Raw genomic sequence first — 15,445 nt, forward strand, 5'->3', positions numbered from 1 at the left:
TGGCCTAAGGCTTAAACATAAACTATTGATAAAACGGGAAGGGTGCCTCTAGGCCGCGAGCGCCGCCGGCGGCCACGACATTGTATTACGACCGCTCTATTGTGTGTCGAGTACACCCCAATAATTCTTGAATAACGTACCTACCTGCTCAGCTATATTTTTAATACTAAAATGTCTAAAAACTTACAACATTTGCGTATACGTATGTAGATTCAACATTCCGATTTTTTTAGTACCTCGATGGCACAATGGTCACGATACTGGATTGCCGAACTGTTGGTCCCGGGTTCGATTCCTGGTACGGTCGACATTTGTGTGATGAGCCTGCTTGTTGGATGTGGTCTTGGTGTTACAATATGTATTATTTATATGTAAATTGCATTTCGTTTATCAGTTGTGTTGCACAAGGTAATAAATTGCTTTCCATAGAGCTAACCGACAGTGTATAAAGGTGTTGCGATATTCATTTATTAATTGTTCCAAATTGCGAGTACCTATCTCCAATTTACATCAGCGACTTAGCTCGTGTCTTGTCAATCCGAATTGGTCGATCATAATGTTAAAAGCAATGCTTGGCACGGTCGATCCGTGGATGGGTGACGACCATCTTGTCATAATAAGTTCTTCACTGTTTCGGGGTGCACAATAACTTGGTTGATCCCGGCTGTCTTTTTAACATCTTTGACAGTCGCAGGTTGTCAGAAACCAGAAAGTTTGACAACCAGTTTTATCAAGGGGTACAGGGTTGCCCGGGTTGTGTAGGTCAGATAGGCGGTCGCTGTATGTAAAACACTGGTTCTCAGGTAAAAATGGTCCTTATTCATTATTCAATGATCATCATCACGTACTCCCACATCGCTATTTCTTACCAATTAGAACTGTGCCCAAAAATTACAACATCATTTACAATCTCATCTCGCCATCACGATGTACTTATTACTGTCATTGAGTGAGTGACTGAGCAGTATTTCTATGTTCAATAGCGCCCACTGCTTGGCAGAGCCGTGGGGGGCGCCCCAGGCCTGAATAACAATTCCAGTAATGTAGGCACAAACCGCGCTGATTGGGCAGTCTGTACGAGTCTTTATATTAAAGTATATCAATGTTTTTTTACTACAGAATTTTAGTAATGATAATTAGTTTGAAAATGATTTGAAGAATCTCTTTCAATCATCCATGTGCAGCATAGATTCAGTGTAGGTAATTCGCCACAAAAATAATGCAATTAAATAATTCCACCTTCGTCTCCGTCTTCTGAGTTTTGATCAGAACCAAAATCAAAACTAGCTCTGATATTTTAAATTCACTTTTCTCTTTAAAACAACCAGAGTTTCGACAGTTGCCATAAATATTGATAATATTCAGTATCACTAAGAAACCGCAAATAAAGCCTTCACTCATTAAAAACGTGGTCATTTTTTCACGCAGTCCCACACATTAGGCACTGTCCGTGCATTCCTAGTTACGCAAGTTGGCTGAACAAAGTTTTAATTCAGGTTATTCTGTTCATAGCGCCTTAGGACAGCAATTACAGTTGGAATGGAAGGGCCAACATCCCCCGCGGCCAGCCTCGTGGCACACTGCCGCCCTTTGAACAAGTTTTTACAGAAAAAAAGAATTAAATATCATAAATAAGTATATAAAATAAGATGTGGACAGCAACGTTTTGTGTGGGTTTACTTGAATTATGCGGCATTAGACTTGCTAAATTATACTCAAGACGATCTATATTTTAGTTGCTTTTAACTACACACGCAAATAAAGTCAACATTTTAATTATTTTTCATAGCTCTGAATTTTCATTTTAACATTATTACAAATAAATAAACAAGCATTGTGTATACTATAATACCCACTATATCAACTATCAGTAGTATCAGCAGTTATCAACTTTATTACTGTAAAAAATTTTAAACTTATTATGACACCCGACACCAAGAGTTCAATGGCTCTACACATTGATATCACTCTGATTCGTAAGCATATACTTACCACACACAATGCAAATGTTTGCACAGCTTAAACTTTGATAACTGCAATAATGCGTTTTGACTGCTCAGCAGGTCCACTTCTAGATCACTGCCCACTGTCAATAATCAAGACAAACGTGCACTAGCATATCAAAAGTCAAGTCTACGCAGATTAAACACAATAGGTACATATGTAAACTTTACACTATAGGTATACACAGGACGTTCCTTTAGCTCTCACTAGTCCGTGATGCCGTATGCCAATAGTACCAGAATGATGACAGAATAAACGTGAGGAAAAACAAAACGCGTCAAAGTGGCGTCAAAAGGCATTTACGCTACATTCGACATAGTAGATATTAACGCGTCAATTAATACTCTTCAGCAGATGAAAATCTTTTCAGTTGAACTACCTGTCTGTTGACTTGTCACCTGGTAAATACCACAATATTCCTACTTTTTACACCATGACAACGGTACTAATATTATGTATATTAGTGCATAAGTATAGACAAAAGTTACAATGGTCCGCTGAAATTGAAATCATTATGAAATTTTCGACGGATCTTTTTATTTTCCAGGGTGCATTTTGGTTTAGAAGGTTTGCAATACACTTAATAATGATTTCAATGGCGAAGGCCACATAGCAAATGCTAAAATTCAGATACTTAGTTCAACTGAAAAGTTACTCACAGACACAAACATTTTCACCTGCTGAGGAGTTTATTCCAAATTCCAATCAGCCAACATGTACCTATGCTTATTACATACGTAGACCGTACCGGAATCGAATCCTGGACCATCAGTTCGACAGTCGGCATGATGACCATTGCGCCAACGAGCTATTTTTTATCCATTTCAAATCTATCCAGCCACGTTGACCACCACACAATTTTCTCTGAAATTTGTACCTACTTACATCGAGACTGTTATATATAACCTTTTAAATAAGAACACAATTCTAATCACAATTTGCTCACACTTACAACAATACAGTGTAAATAAGCACACGACTGGCAACAAACAACATGCAAACAACAATGATTTATTGTAACGAGACATCATCCACTTCAAATTATGAATCAATTGAAGTCATTTGACACTTAACTCTTCGACAACATGTTTATTGACCTGCATATCAAGTAGGATTGATGGCATACGATACAAACACTTATTTATTATTTATTTATTAACACTACACAACATTGTAGCGAGTGAAACTTATTGCAAATATACCCAAAGGACATGAAAGGATTTTTTTGAAGAGCCTTTAGTAAAAATATGTGAGTCTTGAGTCGTCAAAAGAAGTCAGGTGTATAAGATATTGTTAAAGCTATGGACAGAGTAGATATGAGGTACGTTCATGGAAGTGTCCCCGGGCAATTTTGTCGGCCGCGGCCGATGGCGGATAAACGCCTCGCTTCGGGCGCTCTCCGTAGGTCCTAACCACGAGTTGTACCTAGCAACGCTTACTAATTGTTCTAAGATTTTAGTTTTTTTTTTTTCTATAGGCTCAGTTGTTGAGGTTTTGATAGTAGCAGTGAGATGTTTTTAATCGACATTAAGTGAAGCACGCTCTAAAAAAAAACCTCGTTGGCGTAATGAGGACCTGAGGTCTCGGGTTCGATTTCCGGTTCGGTCGACATTTGTGTGATGAGCAAGCTTGTTGGCCGTGGTCTGGGTGTTATAATATGTATTTATGAAAATGTATATAATATGTAGTTTATCAGTTGTATTAGCACCCAAACAAAAGTTATTTAATTACTGACCATGGGGCTAACGACCGTGTGTGAAAAGGTGTCCCGACATTATTTAAATCAAGGATGTTAGGGGTGACACAGTTGAACCAATGCCCTAAATTATCGCTACCCATAACATACAGTAGGAATAACTGGTCAGATATATAGGAGTTCCCCTTGATAGATGATCCATCTAGGTAAGCTAACTCCAGAGTAATAGCCAAAAAGTACTGAACCGTAAAAACTGACTTCAAAAAACGCGGGAGGTTCGTAGATTTTTTTTCATGTTTGTTTTCTGTACCCTGTGAAGGCTACACCGATTGATGTGATTCTTTTTTCAATCGCTAGTGTAAACTCTCGTGCAGCCCAGAAATGTTCAGTGATCCATGTAGACGCAATATCGATATATTTTTTATAGTCACAGTTGCATAGTGAAATATCCATTTTCGTTTACTTTCTGCGAAACCCTAAAAGCCTTTGATCAGCTCTATTTGCTTAGTACCTGAATGACTTACACTGTGGTTTTAGCTAGAATTATTACATTTAGGGACGCGCTCAATGTGGCTTTAAATCGGTTATTTTCTGAGGTAAAGTATTGCAGAAAGGCTTATAAAAAGGGGCTGACACTATGAGATTCTTCGGGATGATAATGTCCAATTGATGACGTCTGTAGATCCCTTTGATTCACAAACATCGCAAATAATTATGTTTTATTAGGTCCTATGCAAACAGGTGAACCTACATAAGCAAGCACTTATCAAAAACTAAAGACTTCCCGTCTTACCACAAAAACTTTTAAATGTCAGTTTATGCCTTGTCTAAAAAAATGTCAAATTATGACGTTGACATATGGTTCATTTTGCAACCAACATTTTATTAGACAAGTGTAAAACAGGGTTTAAAGTTTTTGTAGTAAGGCCCTTCATGTTTATTGCGTTGCCTGGTATCCAGTGATTAGGTATTTGGGCTGACGCGAAGCAGGCAAACGGCCTGCGGCATATTTATAATGAAACCAGACAGGTAAGAGTGGTGGCTTGGTTCGCGACGGAACGCCCTCTAGCGGATTGCTACCGTAACTACAAGTGTACAGTAGTCGACTTTACTCGCTTGATTTCCAACAAGTTTTTCGACCTCTACACTATTTACAATTAGCTGTATAGTCCGACTAATATGTTTACCTCAGCCCTTCTAAGTTTGAATGGTTGTAGCCATTTACAGTCATTAGCCCAAAATCAAGGGATGAAAACCACAGTTACATATAAGACGTGACGTATCAGTCTGAGTTAAATGTACCTAATATAATTCTGAATTAACTAAAATCGTTTTTTAATTAAGGGATATTGAATTCACACAGGTAGTATGTGCTGATCTAGGTAAATGTTTGTCAAAGCAATTAGTTCTTGGTCTAGCCACCCGCACAGCTGGCTTGGAACGTGTGTTCAGCTTTTGGAAACAAAGACGACGACTTTGCTTCTTTTTTCCGCCATCTGCATATCTAGTGTGCGTCTATGGTGCTCTCAAAGTTGTCGGATTTTTTCTTGTGACTGGAATGCATTAGCATTCAGCCGTTGCATTGAAAGTAAATAAATAAATAGTCACTGTTTTGATCACAGCCGTGATTTGAAAAACTATGAAGACAGTAGTAGAAACAAGAAATAGATTCCTGTTCCGCCTTATTTTTAAATAATTTTATTATTTACTTGCTTCCTGTTGTAGTTCCGGGAAAATTGTTCATTCAAGTGTAAATAAAAAATAAAGATAGGTAAGTAAATTCTCTTTCGAGTCTTTAAGAAGCTTATTTCTACTAATATTTCTGAGCTAAGAAAGACATGGAAGTCAGAACGAATAAAGAGAGCTTACTTTACAGAAGCATAAGTGTAGCACATGAATGGAGCGTTAGGTGTGAAACCAGCGAGATAGGCCACCACGCGACTGCACCAGAGATGCATTCAGGCGATAAAAAATAATTGGAGTCGGACTTGGTCCGGCGCTAGCCTAGAGCGCTTAGCCAGACACACGACATCGCAAATGACAATTTTTATGGCAATTTGTTACTTACAGATGTCACTGGAAATGTAGCAAAATTACAATGAGCACTTATGCAGAACTGCTAAACATGAAATTGGTGCAAATTATCGATGAACCAATTCTAGAAATTCTTTAGCTTGAATGGTTTTTCAAGTCATATTTTAAAATAACTTTTGCAAATATATCGATATTAATGTAAAATGATTGATTGATGTGCAGTTTGTGAAGGGTGCCGTGGGAGCGGAGGCAGTAGGTCGGCTCGCGGGATGCTCCCACGACAATGGCGCGAGAACCTCACGTCTTGCACTTTTACATTTTGAAACATCATCGGCTTATTGGTGGTCCACTCCTTAAATATGCCTAATAGCAGAGGGCAAGGTAAGCAAAAACGTATGACAGCGTGAGGCATGCAAGGAACGTACCTAAGTACAGTTAGGGTGTAGTTACACGTGACTAATGCTTTCTAAAATCACCAATTTGCTTGTTTCTTGTGGGATGAACAATCTTGTTGATCCGAAGCTTTGCAAAATATACTAAAGTTCTGTCTGTATATTATACCTGCTTATATTATGTTTTTTTACAAATTTTAATTTGGTACTACCGCCTCGGGCCCAGGCCGCGGGCCTTAAGAGGTGGTCTATAGTCTATACAGCACAGCCATCGCCCGAAGGGATTCGCTCTTGCGATTGCCCGCGGCTCACTATCATTATACGATGAATTAAAATTGTACCTATCTATGTATAAAACTACAATGACGTTGTGAAATTGGAACTATAAAACTGTTAAACGAACCCTTAGATATAGGAAATTGTTTTTTAACGTAAATTGTGCGACGAAAAGAAAGTTAGATTAACGTTTGAGTATTCTGGATAAGGTGGCTCATTATGATTTATTTACAAATACCTACTATCATTATATAAAAGGCCACTGGACACGATAAGTAAACATCACCTAACATTGACGACTTGATAGTTCTATTGAAGTAATTACTCACTGCCTTAATAAAAAAAATATATATATATATACGTGATGAAAACGCAGGCTCCTAGAAGCGTCTGTGATATGTGCACAAGACTTTCAATATTAGTTAATATCGCAATATCGGTTGAGCGGTTTCATATAAAGTTTAGTGGTTATCGGCTTTTATAAGCAGTATGGCTAGGTATGATCAGACCGTGGGGCGTGGAGGCCTAGTGGTTAGAGAATCAGCCTCTCAAGTACGAGTGTTTAGGACTTAGGTACTGCAAAAAATGTCAAAGAAAGCTACACTTTAAAGTCTGAAATCGCCTAAAACTTAAGCAAGCGTCTGTGCCCACCAGTGGGACAGTAAAAAAGTTGCTGATGATGAGGTGTATGAGTATATAAATATAGATAGATAAGGTTTTCGTTCGTAATTAAAATAATGATTTATGACTTGATAATGCGTGGATTAAGCGTTTCATGACATTAGGTAATGGTTTTACTTAGGTACTTAAACGGATCGCCTATAATTTGGCAAGCAACATGTTTTGAGTTTGCTACAAGTTTTGAAGCTCACTCATCTGCAGACGACAGTTTTAATTTGCTATCTAGAATTTGTAGCTGTAATCTACTTACACTATCGTATTGAACTTTGAAACCTGTTCACGCAACTGTGAAAAAGCCTTACTTTATTGAATTAGTTCTCTCTAGTTCATCCAAGTCTTCAAAAAACTGTTTCTAATAAAGCCAGGTCTACACAGGTTTAAACTGTTTCTGATTAGGTCAGATTACTGGCCGAAAATGACGGGCCGAAGGCCGAAATCTCCACATATTAAAACAAAGACGCTTTTTCTGTCCCGATATCCCTTTGTACGGTTAAAGCTTGTGGCACATTATAGCAGCACCGCAACAGTACGGCTGCAGCACGGCGTCGCCTCGAATTAAGACTACGGCTAGCTGCCAGCACGCCAGCCACGCGCTGTAAGCTCGCCGTCCGCTCGCCGTCGGTGCGCCGTCCACTCGCCGTCGGCGCGCCGGCCGCGAGGTGTAAGCTTGCTGTCACCGCAAACTCAATATTATTTTAAGACGATTATGATTGATGTTATGATTGAACACGACGTAATGACGTTGTTTCGCTGCCGGCTCGGAGTCGGCGCGCAATTAGCACGCCGTCGGCGCGCTGTACGCATGAGGACCGCTCGCTTGCAGCACGCGGGCGGCGAGTCGAGTTGTGTGGAAGCGGCAAGCACGCTGACTGCTCGCCGTTGGCTTTTTCATATTGACATTACGAAACATACTATAATATACACGATTTAATGCTCTAAATTGAATGACAACTTAAATGCTGGTGTGGAGCCGTGCTGTTGCGGTGCCGCTATAATGTGCCATAACCTTTAATCTTCAAAACGACGGAACCGATTTTCATGTTTTTTTATCAGATAGAGTTTTCAAGAAGAGGGTTTTTATATGTATAAAAACATCCATTAAATAGTGGGAATACACTGTTATCCCGTGCGAAACCTGGGCGGGTCGCTAATATAAAAAAAAAAAAACTATTTTTTTTAGATGCAGAACGTGAAGCCAGGTAGCCCCCAGCCTGACGAGACGCCGATGGAGTCCAAGCATATCATGGGCATACCCAGAGTGGCCCACACCACCAAGTACAATGCACCCGTGCATATTGACGTAGGGGGTACCCTCTACACATCGTCCTTGGAAACTCTTACCACGTGAGTACCGAGTCACTATAAACTCTATAAAGTATAAAACAAAGTCGCTTTTTCTGTTCCTATGTAACTTTGTACGCTTAAAGCTTCAAAACTACCCAACCGATATTCTTGCAGTTTTTTTATGAGATAGAATGTTTCAAGAGGAAGTTTTATATGTGTTAGCATCAATTAAATAGTGGGTAAATACTGTTATCCCGTGCGAAGCCAAGGCGGGTCGCGAGTATATACCTATTATAAAAAAAAAGTATTGTATGTTGACAGGTACATTTCATATCTGTATAAAAAAAGTTTCGGATCAAACGGGACAGACCGAAACTAAAAGTCAGAAAAAATGACCAATAAAGCTACCGCCATTGACGTTCCATAGTTCGCAATAGTTGCAAACGTTTCTGTAAATATACGATGTAAACAAATACGCGAAAAAGTTTGAGAACAAATAAGCGGGTGATCTGTGCAAACCCTTTTTGAGAACATAGACAGCGACCATTTTCGAAAAAGCGAGCTAACATTTTCATTGCATGAACATTTAGGCATTTTAGATTAAAAAGTTGTCTCTTTACTTATTAATTAAACAATCCTATAGATATGGTGTAATGGGCTTAGGAAACTTGTTGACGAATGAACGTATATACGCTTTAATAGTGTGCGTTAGAATTCTTCAGGACGCTGGAAGAAAAAACGCCGAGCGCGCCCACTTGATGAGAAAAGCACCTGGTTTGAGAACTCAATGTTTTGAAACTAAGCGGACCACTTTTCACAATCAATAAACCATATATATGAAACTGTATACATAAACGTATACAGTTGATTAAATTTTCAGTTATGGTCACATTGGATGCATTTTCATTTGGCTCAACTTAAGCCTCACGTCCACGTTAATCTTTCAGTGGAAACAGTGGTGATGCCATTTTCATCACCATTAATTTAATATATTTGCACGACAATGGTATTACGTTTAATCATAAAACTCCTTATTTCAGTATATTATTTAAATCTCATACTATTGTTACAAAAACGTTTCGGTTTGTTTTAAAGAAAATTGTGTTTTTTTTTTCTAAACTTTTTTTGTAATATCGTCACCATTTTTTCAAAACGACACTAAACAGGAATAAAGCTGCAGTGACAAATTGGCGAGTAAAACGTTGATTTGTGCCGACAACAGTTGCGTCTGTGATTTATTACCTATATTAAACGGATAGGTACTAATTTAATGAGAAAGGGAAACTAACTCCTCGTCAATCAAAACAATCAACGAACCAGTAAAACGTATGGCGATACGTTCAAGTAGGTACTTTATTGCGCTAATGCATGGCTGTTAAGGCACTCAGCTTTCGAGGTCACAACAGTGTTTACGAAGGAGGGACAACACAGGACGCATTGTCGTACTACAGTCTAACATAAGCTACGTTATGTGATTACATAGTGAGTGTTATGTTCACAGTTAGCTCGCATTGTATAAGCCCGTTTTATCTGAACTCGTGTTATTTCTCGGTGGGAGCGTCGGTCGGAGCTCGCCCGCGGCTCCGCCGCGGGGCCTGCGGGCATGCAGTGCTCCAGCCCCGCCCCGCAACGCCGCCTTCGCCCCGACACTCTTTCTTTTAATCAATTCACTTGGGGGCACAGAACACAATATTCTTCTCTTGAAATTATGAATATTCAAATCCCAACACATTCGGTCGTTAGCGGCAAATTCTTTAAAGTCGTTGAAGAACACTCAATCTGGGACCATTTTAAATCTAGTTCAGTCGAATCAACGGTCACTGACGCACGAGCAATTTGCATCACTCGAGAATTGATCACACTGAACGTTCGAGATGTTAAGTGACGGATGCATCGATTTGATGAAATGTATGTGCATGTATTGAGAGTGGTTATTGTCATTCGCGTGCAGCTACCCGGAGTCGCGGCTGGGCAAGATGTTCAACGGGCAGATCCCGATCGTGCTGGACACGCTCAAGCAGCACTACTTCATCGACCGCGACGGCGGCATGTTCCGCTACATCCTGAACTTCCTGCGCAACAAGAAGCTGCTGCTGCCCTCCGACTTCTCGCACTTCGACCTGCTGATTCACGAGGCGCGCTACTTCGAGCTTGACAGTGAGTTTTTTTTATACTTTTATTTTTAATTTCTGGCATCTTTTTTTTTCTTTGAATTACTCAGCCATACCGTTTTAGCGAGTTTTTGGTGTTAAAATAAATTCGGTCAGCAATGCAGGAGATTTATAGAGCAACATAATGAAATAGCGGTTTAATCTAAGCCTCATGTTAAGTGAATCTAAATAATATTTAGTGGCTACAAATTGGCTCAGCAAATACCCCCACAACACAACTACAGTTTATTTGTACACAAGTTAATATTTGCAAAATGGATGCAAATTATAATACTTTAGTTAATATCGAATTTAATTCGAAACTAATAATGTGTCATTTGCACTATTAATGTTTCTGTGACTTATTTTCTGCCTCAGCGATTTAGCATGTTTGAATTAATCTGACTTATGAAAGTAATATTTATTGTGCATTTGGCGTATGTTTGCCTGGCGAACTAATTTAAATTTTTTTTATTGTGTTTATTTCAAATTTCCTATTTTGTCTAATCTTTATCAAAAGTAGTAAGTAAAATTTTCTCCGACACAAGATTATGTTTTACAAAGACAACCTAAGTAGGTATAACCTTAACCTTATTAGTGATTTATTTATAAGTCATTAAAGTTCAAATATTGTAACTATATTTAATTTAGCAGAATGCATTTTAATGTACATTTTATAATTGATGATGTCCTAGCCGATTATCGGCTACGGCGGCTGTTCTCATGTAAGGAGATTAGCCAACTGCGCAGGACATATTATAGTGCACAAGCATTTGCGCAGACACAGGTGCACTCCCTATTCCTTCACTCTCATAGCCCGATGGGACGGCAATCCGACACGACCGGAAAGAGATCAGGCGCAGGACCGACATTTTCGTGCTCTCCGATGCACGGGTGAATCAATCACCAACTTCCAGGCTTCGGGCTGCTTTGTGAAAGTCTTCTAAAACCCACATAGCGATTTCGGCCCGACTCGGGAATCGAACCCGAGACCTCGTGCTCAGCAGCCACACTTGCGACAACTAGACCAACGAGGCAGTTTAATTACATTTTATAATTACATACCTACTGAAAATATTACTTTTATTGAATTCAATTTTCCGTTTCAGTGATGCACATTTAATTTAAATTATGGTATTCATTTGTTATTTTAATTTACTATCAGTTCTGAATCAAAATAATTATAGAATGCAAGGCATGATGCTCGCGGGATTCAGTCTCTACACGATAAATTAACTCATATTTATATGTTAATAAGGTTCAAAATCACTCATTCATAGGCGTATATGAATATAGTACAACGTAGTTCATTTTTTTACTGTCTAGTGACTCAGTGTTTTTTTTTCATATTTTCAAATGCATTTACATGCTTTGTTTAGATTATAATAAGTTATCATTGATTTGTATGCCATTGAGTTAAAAATTTCACTATATACCTACCTAACTTTCATTTAAACGGTTCTTTGGTAAAAAAGGGGTGAGAAACTAAATATGCTGTTTCTTCATCATCTTCAGTAGTTCACAAATTGTCTTCAAAATCGGCAGGGTACGAAAGCGATTTGGACAGATTCTCAGCCAGCGAGTTTCTGACTAGGCACCCGAAGTTCGTAAAGTTAAACTATGAAGCCGGTTGCAACTTTATAAGTTGAGGCTAGTTGAACTGATAAGCGACTTAGATTGTTGACAGCCGATAGAACTGTCATAGATGTACCATAAGCTCTTACTTAGTTCATGTTAGGAATATTCAACGCTTGCTTATGAAGATGAGCGGTATTGATCCCTGCGTTTTTTTTGGACTAAAACTAAGTTTTATCAGAGATCAATACAGCTAATTATCACTAATCATCAGTCCAAGTTCGACCGATTCTACTCATGATTACAAACAACTTTCTCAAAGAAACTTATTTTTATGCTTATTATTTTTATGACAATTACATAAATGCTGTTCCGAACTTTGTGTTGTTTTTATTATTATGGTGATTATAATCATGAATCATGTGTTCAAGTACAGATCGCTAATTACCAGTCACCCTATAGAAGTATATGATATTTTCTACATTATCAAACACTAGCTTAAGCCCGCGGCTTCGCCCGCGTTGTGTTCGGTTTTATCGCGTTTCCAGGAGAATTCTTCAAAAATCCGGATTAAAAACTATCTTATGTTCTTTCTCAAGGTCCACTCTATCTCTGTACCAAATTTTATTCAAATCAGGTCAGTGGTTTAGATGTGAAAGCGTTACAGACAGACAGACAGAGTTACTTTCGCATTTATAATATTAGTAGGGTATTAAATCTACAGCGAAGCTTTAGCTGATGTTCGAACAAGGTTTTAATGCTCTCTCAGCTTTTGTCCAGCCAAACTTGCTTTGCGAAATGACAGGTTTTGAATATAAAGGAGTTTGCTGTGCTGAATCTTAAACTTTTTCTCTTTGTGGATAAGTTTCGTTTAATTTTGCCTTCAGCTCAGCGAATCTTACTTAGATTACCAATACAAATCAATTAATGAACATTCCGTAATTTCTCTGGGTATTGTGGGCCTGTGTACCAGTACCTTCTAGATCGCTTAGCTATTTTGTTATTTTGTAGTATTTTAATTGGTGTACATAATGAAGAGTGTATCTATCTATCTAGCTATTGTCAAATAAGTAGTCCGAATAAAAATCTTTATTTTTGGGCTTCCTAATTATATTTAGGTTGGAGCACCTTCCAAAAACCTTTGAAAAGACGTACTTTACCTTAAAAGGTGACTCGATTGCTTTTCATCTAGTGTTGCGTGTCCATGGGCAAAGGCCTTACGATCCGGCGATCCGTCTGTTTTTGTTGGACCAATCCATGGATACCACCTTATTACAAAACGTGGTTTAAAAAAAATACCAGCAGCTTTTGTACCAGTTTCAAACCACGTCTCGAAATAAGTTAGTAAACTAAACCTATTATATACAAAAAATCATGGTTTTATTATAACGTGGTTAGGGTTCTAGTAGTGTAAAGGCGGGTTTAATTTCGAAAACGTATACGTCATAGCTTATTCCTGTAACGTTTTCTTCCAGAAATGGTGTTTGCTCTGACCAAAGTGAAGAACGAGTGCCAAGAGTCGACGCATGACCGTGATTGGCTGAGCCGGGCCACGGAGCGCCTACACCGTGAGACCGAGCGGCTGATGCAAGAGAGAGTCCCCTTCAACCTTCAACATTGGTCCTGAAGCAAGGTAGCAGAATTTTATTTAAATTTTTTTTTACTCTGTAAAGTCGTGGTGGCTTAGTGGGTAGGACCAACCTCTCAAGTATGAGGGCGAGGGTTCGATTCCAAGTCAGGCAAGTACCAATGTATTATCCTCTGCCTTAAATAAACAATATGGTATATTTTATTTCCAAACGTCAATGCCTTTTATAAGTAAGTAAATGATGTCGAGTCTAACTTTCAAATGGTGAAAGAATTTTGCAAATCGGTTAGTAGTAGTTTCGGGCAATTGTAACGGGCAGCAGTAGTCTTTACAAACAAACAAAAAATGTTTCCTCTTTGTTATGTCAGTAAATATATAGATCTCCATTATACAAGTAGCCACATCTGTCGGAAGTTGGTGGCAAGTGAAATGCTTCACTCCAACTTGATACTGTTGTGGTTCAAGCAGCTCGCAACAGATGGCGCGAGTATTTTTGAAAAAAACTTTGACATATAAATAACAGACACCGTTTTTTCTGATATCAATATTGATTAAGTTTACTACTTATGTTTTCTATTTCTTTTCAGGCCCACTTTTCGGGAACTTCGGAACCGAAGAGACGCCGCCTTTAAAATCCTCGAGGCCCGGGTAGTTCCCGTTTTTTTGTAAAAGTCATTATAAGTAGGATGAAACCCGTTAGGTACTAGGAGAGGAAAATTCCTAAAAGATTTATAGGAAAAATAATTTACGTGCAATCTGAGGTTGGGAAGCGGAGCGAATAGTTTTTAGGGTAAAAACGCTAAATTACGATTTCTGACAAAATTACAAGTTTTACGGAAAAAACTTCAAATGGCAAAGTTTTAGGTATTTTATATTTAGTGATAAGTGTAAGTTGTTAATCGTATTGTTTCCTACAATTTTGCCATTCTTTTCTTTGCCAGTCATGTAGTTTTGCCAGCAATTGTCTTAGACAATTTTTTACCTTCCCCCCCACCCTTCCCCACTTCAAATCGCCTGTAAATTATTTTTCCTATATTTCTCTTTTCTCTTCTGATTGTAATGGGTTTCATTTCATCCTACATTAATATAAAGTTGTTTTTTTCCCATTTTATATTTCTTTTTTCATGTATTTTTAGTATTATTCCAAAGTAAACTAAATCGTAGCTTTATGATAAACGATTCCTGATTTTACATATGTAAGCGCATGCTCTTGATAACTCAGAGCGAAAATTATTTTAATTGTTAAGGTATTTTTTATTAAAATTAGAAGTCTTGTTAGTAATGTAAGTTGTTGGCCCTATTTTATAAAGAAAATAACCATTTATTATTGGTTTTATAGTCTTTGTTCTATTTACACGTTTAACGTAGGTTATTGATTTTTAAGTAAGTACCTATTTAGTTGCGTAGGTATATAGATTTTTCTATACGATTATTTTTTTACTTTTTTCCCCATTAGATATATTTACGTAGGTTAGTTTTTTTGTTTTCTTTTTTTAAAGTACAGTCGGTGAAGATTATTCGATTAAAGAACCATGTTTTTTTATCTTTTTAAGTATTACATCTGTAAGTTATGGATTTTTATGGCCTTCTCCTATATTCTATTTATGTAGGTATCGTTTTGCTTACGCGATTGGAGTAAGCGATTGGAATTTGATTTTTTTTTCAAAATTCTATCTCTAGTGAACAATTCAACAGATAAATAGAATATTGGGATCGGCACTTAGTAAACTGCGACCTGTTTGCCTCAGTAGACTTTTTTGGACAT

General features: G+C 38.0%; 1 protein-coding gene across 1 annotated transcript; it reads left to right on the top strand.

The window, feature by feature from the left end:
* Positions 1–8,263: 8,263 nt before the first annotated feature.
* On the top strand, positions 8,264–13,719 carry LOC124645462 (BTB/POZ domain-containing protein Tiwaz). Its single transcript, XM_047185271.1, has 3 exons — positions 8,264–8,427; positions 10,319–10,524; positions 13,568–13,719. Exons 1-3 carry the CDS (start codon positions 8,264–8,266, stop codon positions 13,717–13,719), a joined length of 522 nt encoding a protein of 173 aa, XP_047041227.1.
* The last annotated feature ends 1,726 nt before the right edge of the window (positions 13,720–15,445 follow it).

Source organism: Helicoverpa zea, chromosome 31, assembly GCF_022581195.2.
Source record: "Helicoverpa zea isolate HzStark_Cry1AcR chromosome 31, ilHelZeax1.1, whole genome shotgun sequence".
Taxonomy (NCBI): Eukaryota; Metazoa; Arthropoda; class Insecta; order Lepidoptera; family Noctuidae; genus Helicoverpa; species Helicoverpa zea.

Coding starts and splice junctions, on each gene's coding strand:
- LOC124645462 (XM_047185271.1), top strand. CDS start 8,264: ATGCAGAACGTGAAGCCAGGTAGCCCCCAGCCTGACGAGACGCCGATG. Junction 8,428..10,318: donor TCCTTGGAAACTCTTACCAC/GTGAGTACCGAG, acceptor ATTCGCGTGCAG/CTACCCGGAGTCGCGGCTGG. Junction 10,525..13,567: donor GCGCTACTTCGAGCTTGACA/GTGAGTTTTTTT, acceptor GTTTTCTTCCAG/AAATGGTGTTTGCTCTGACC.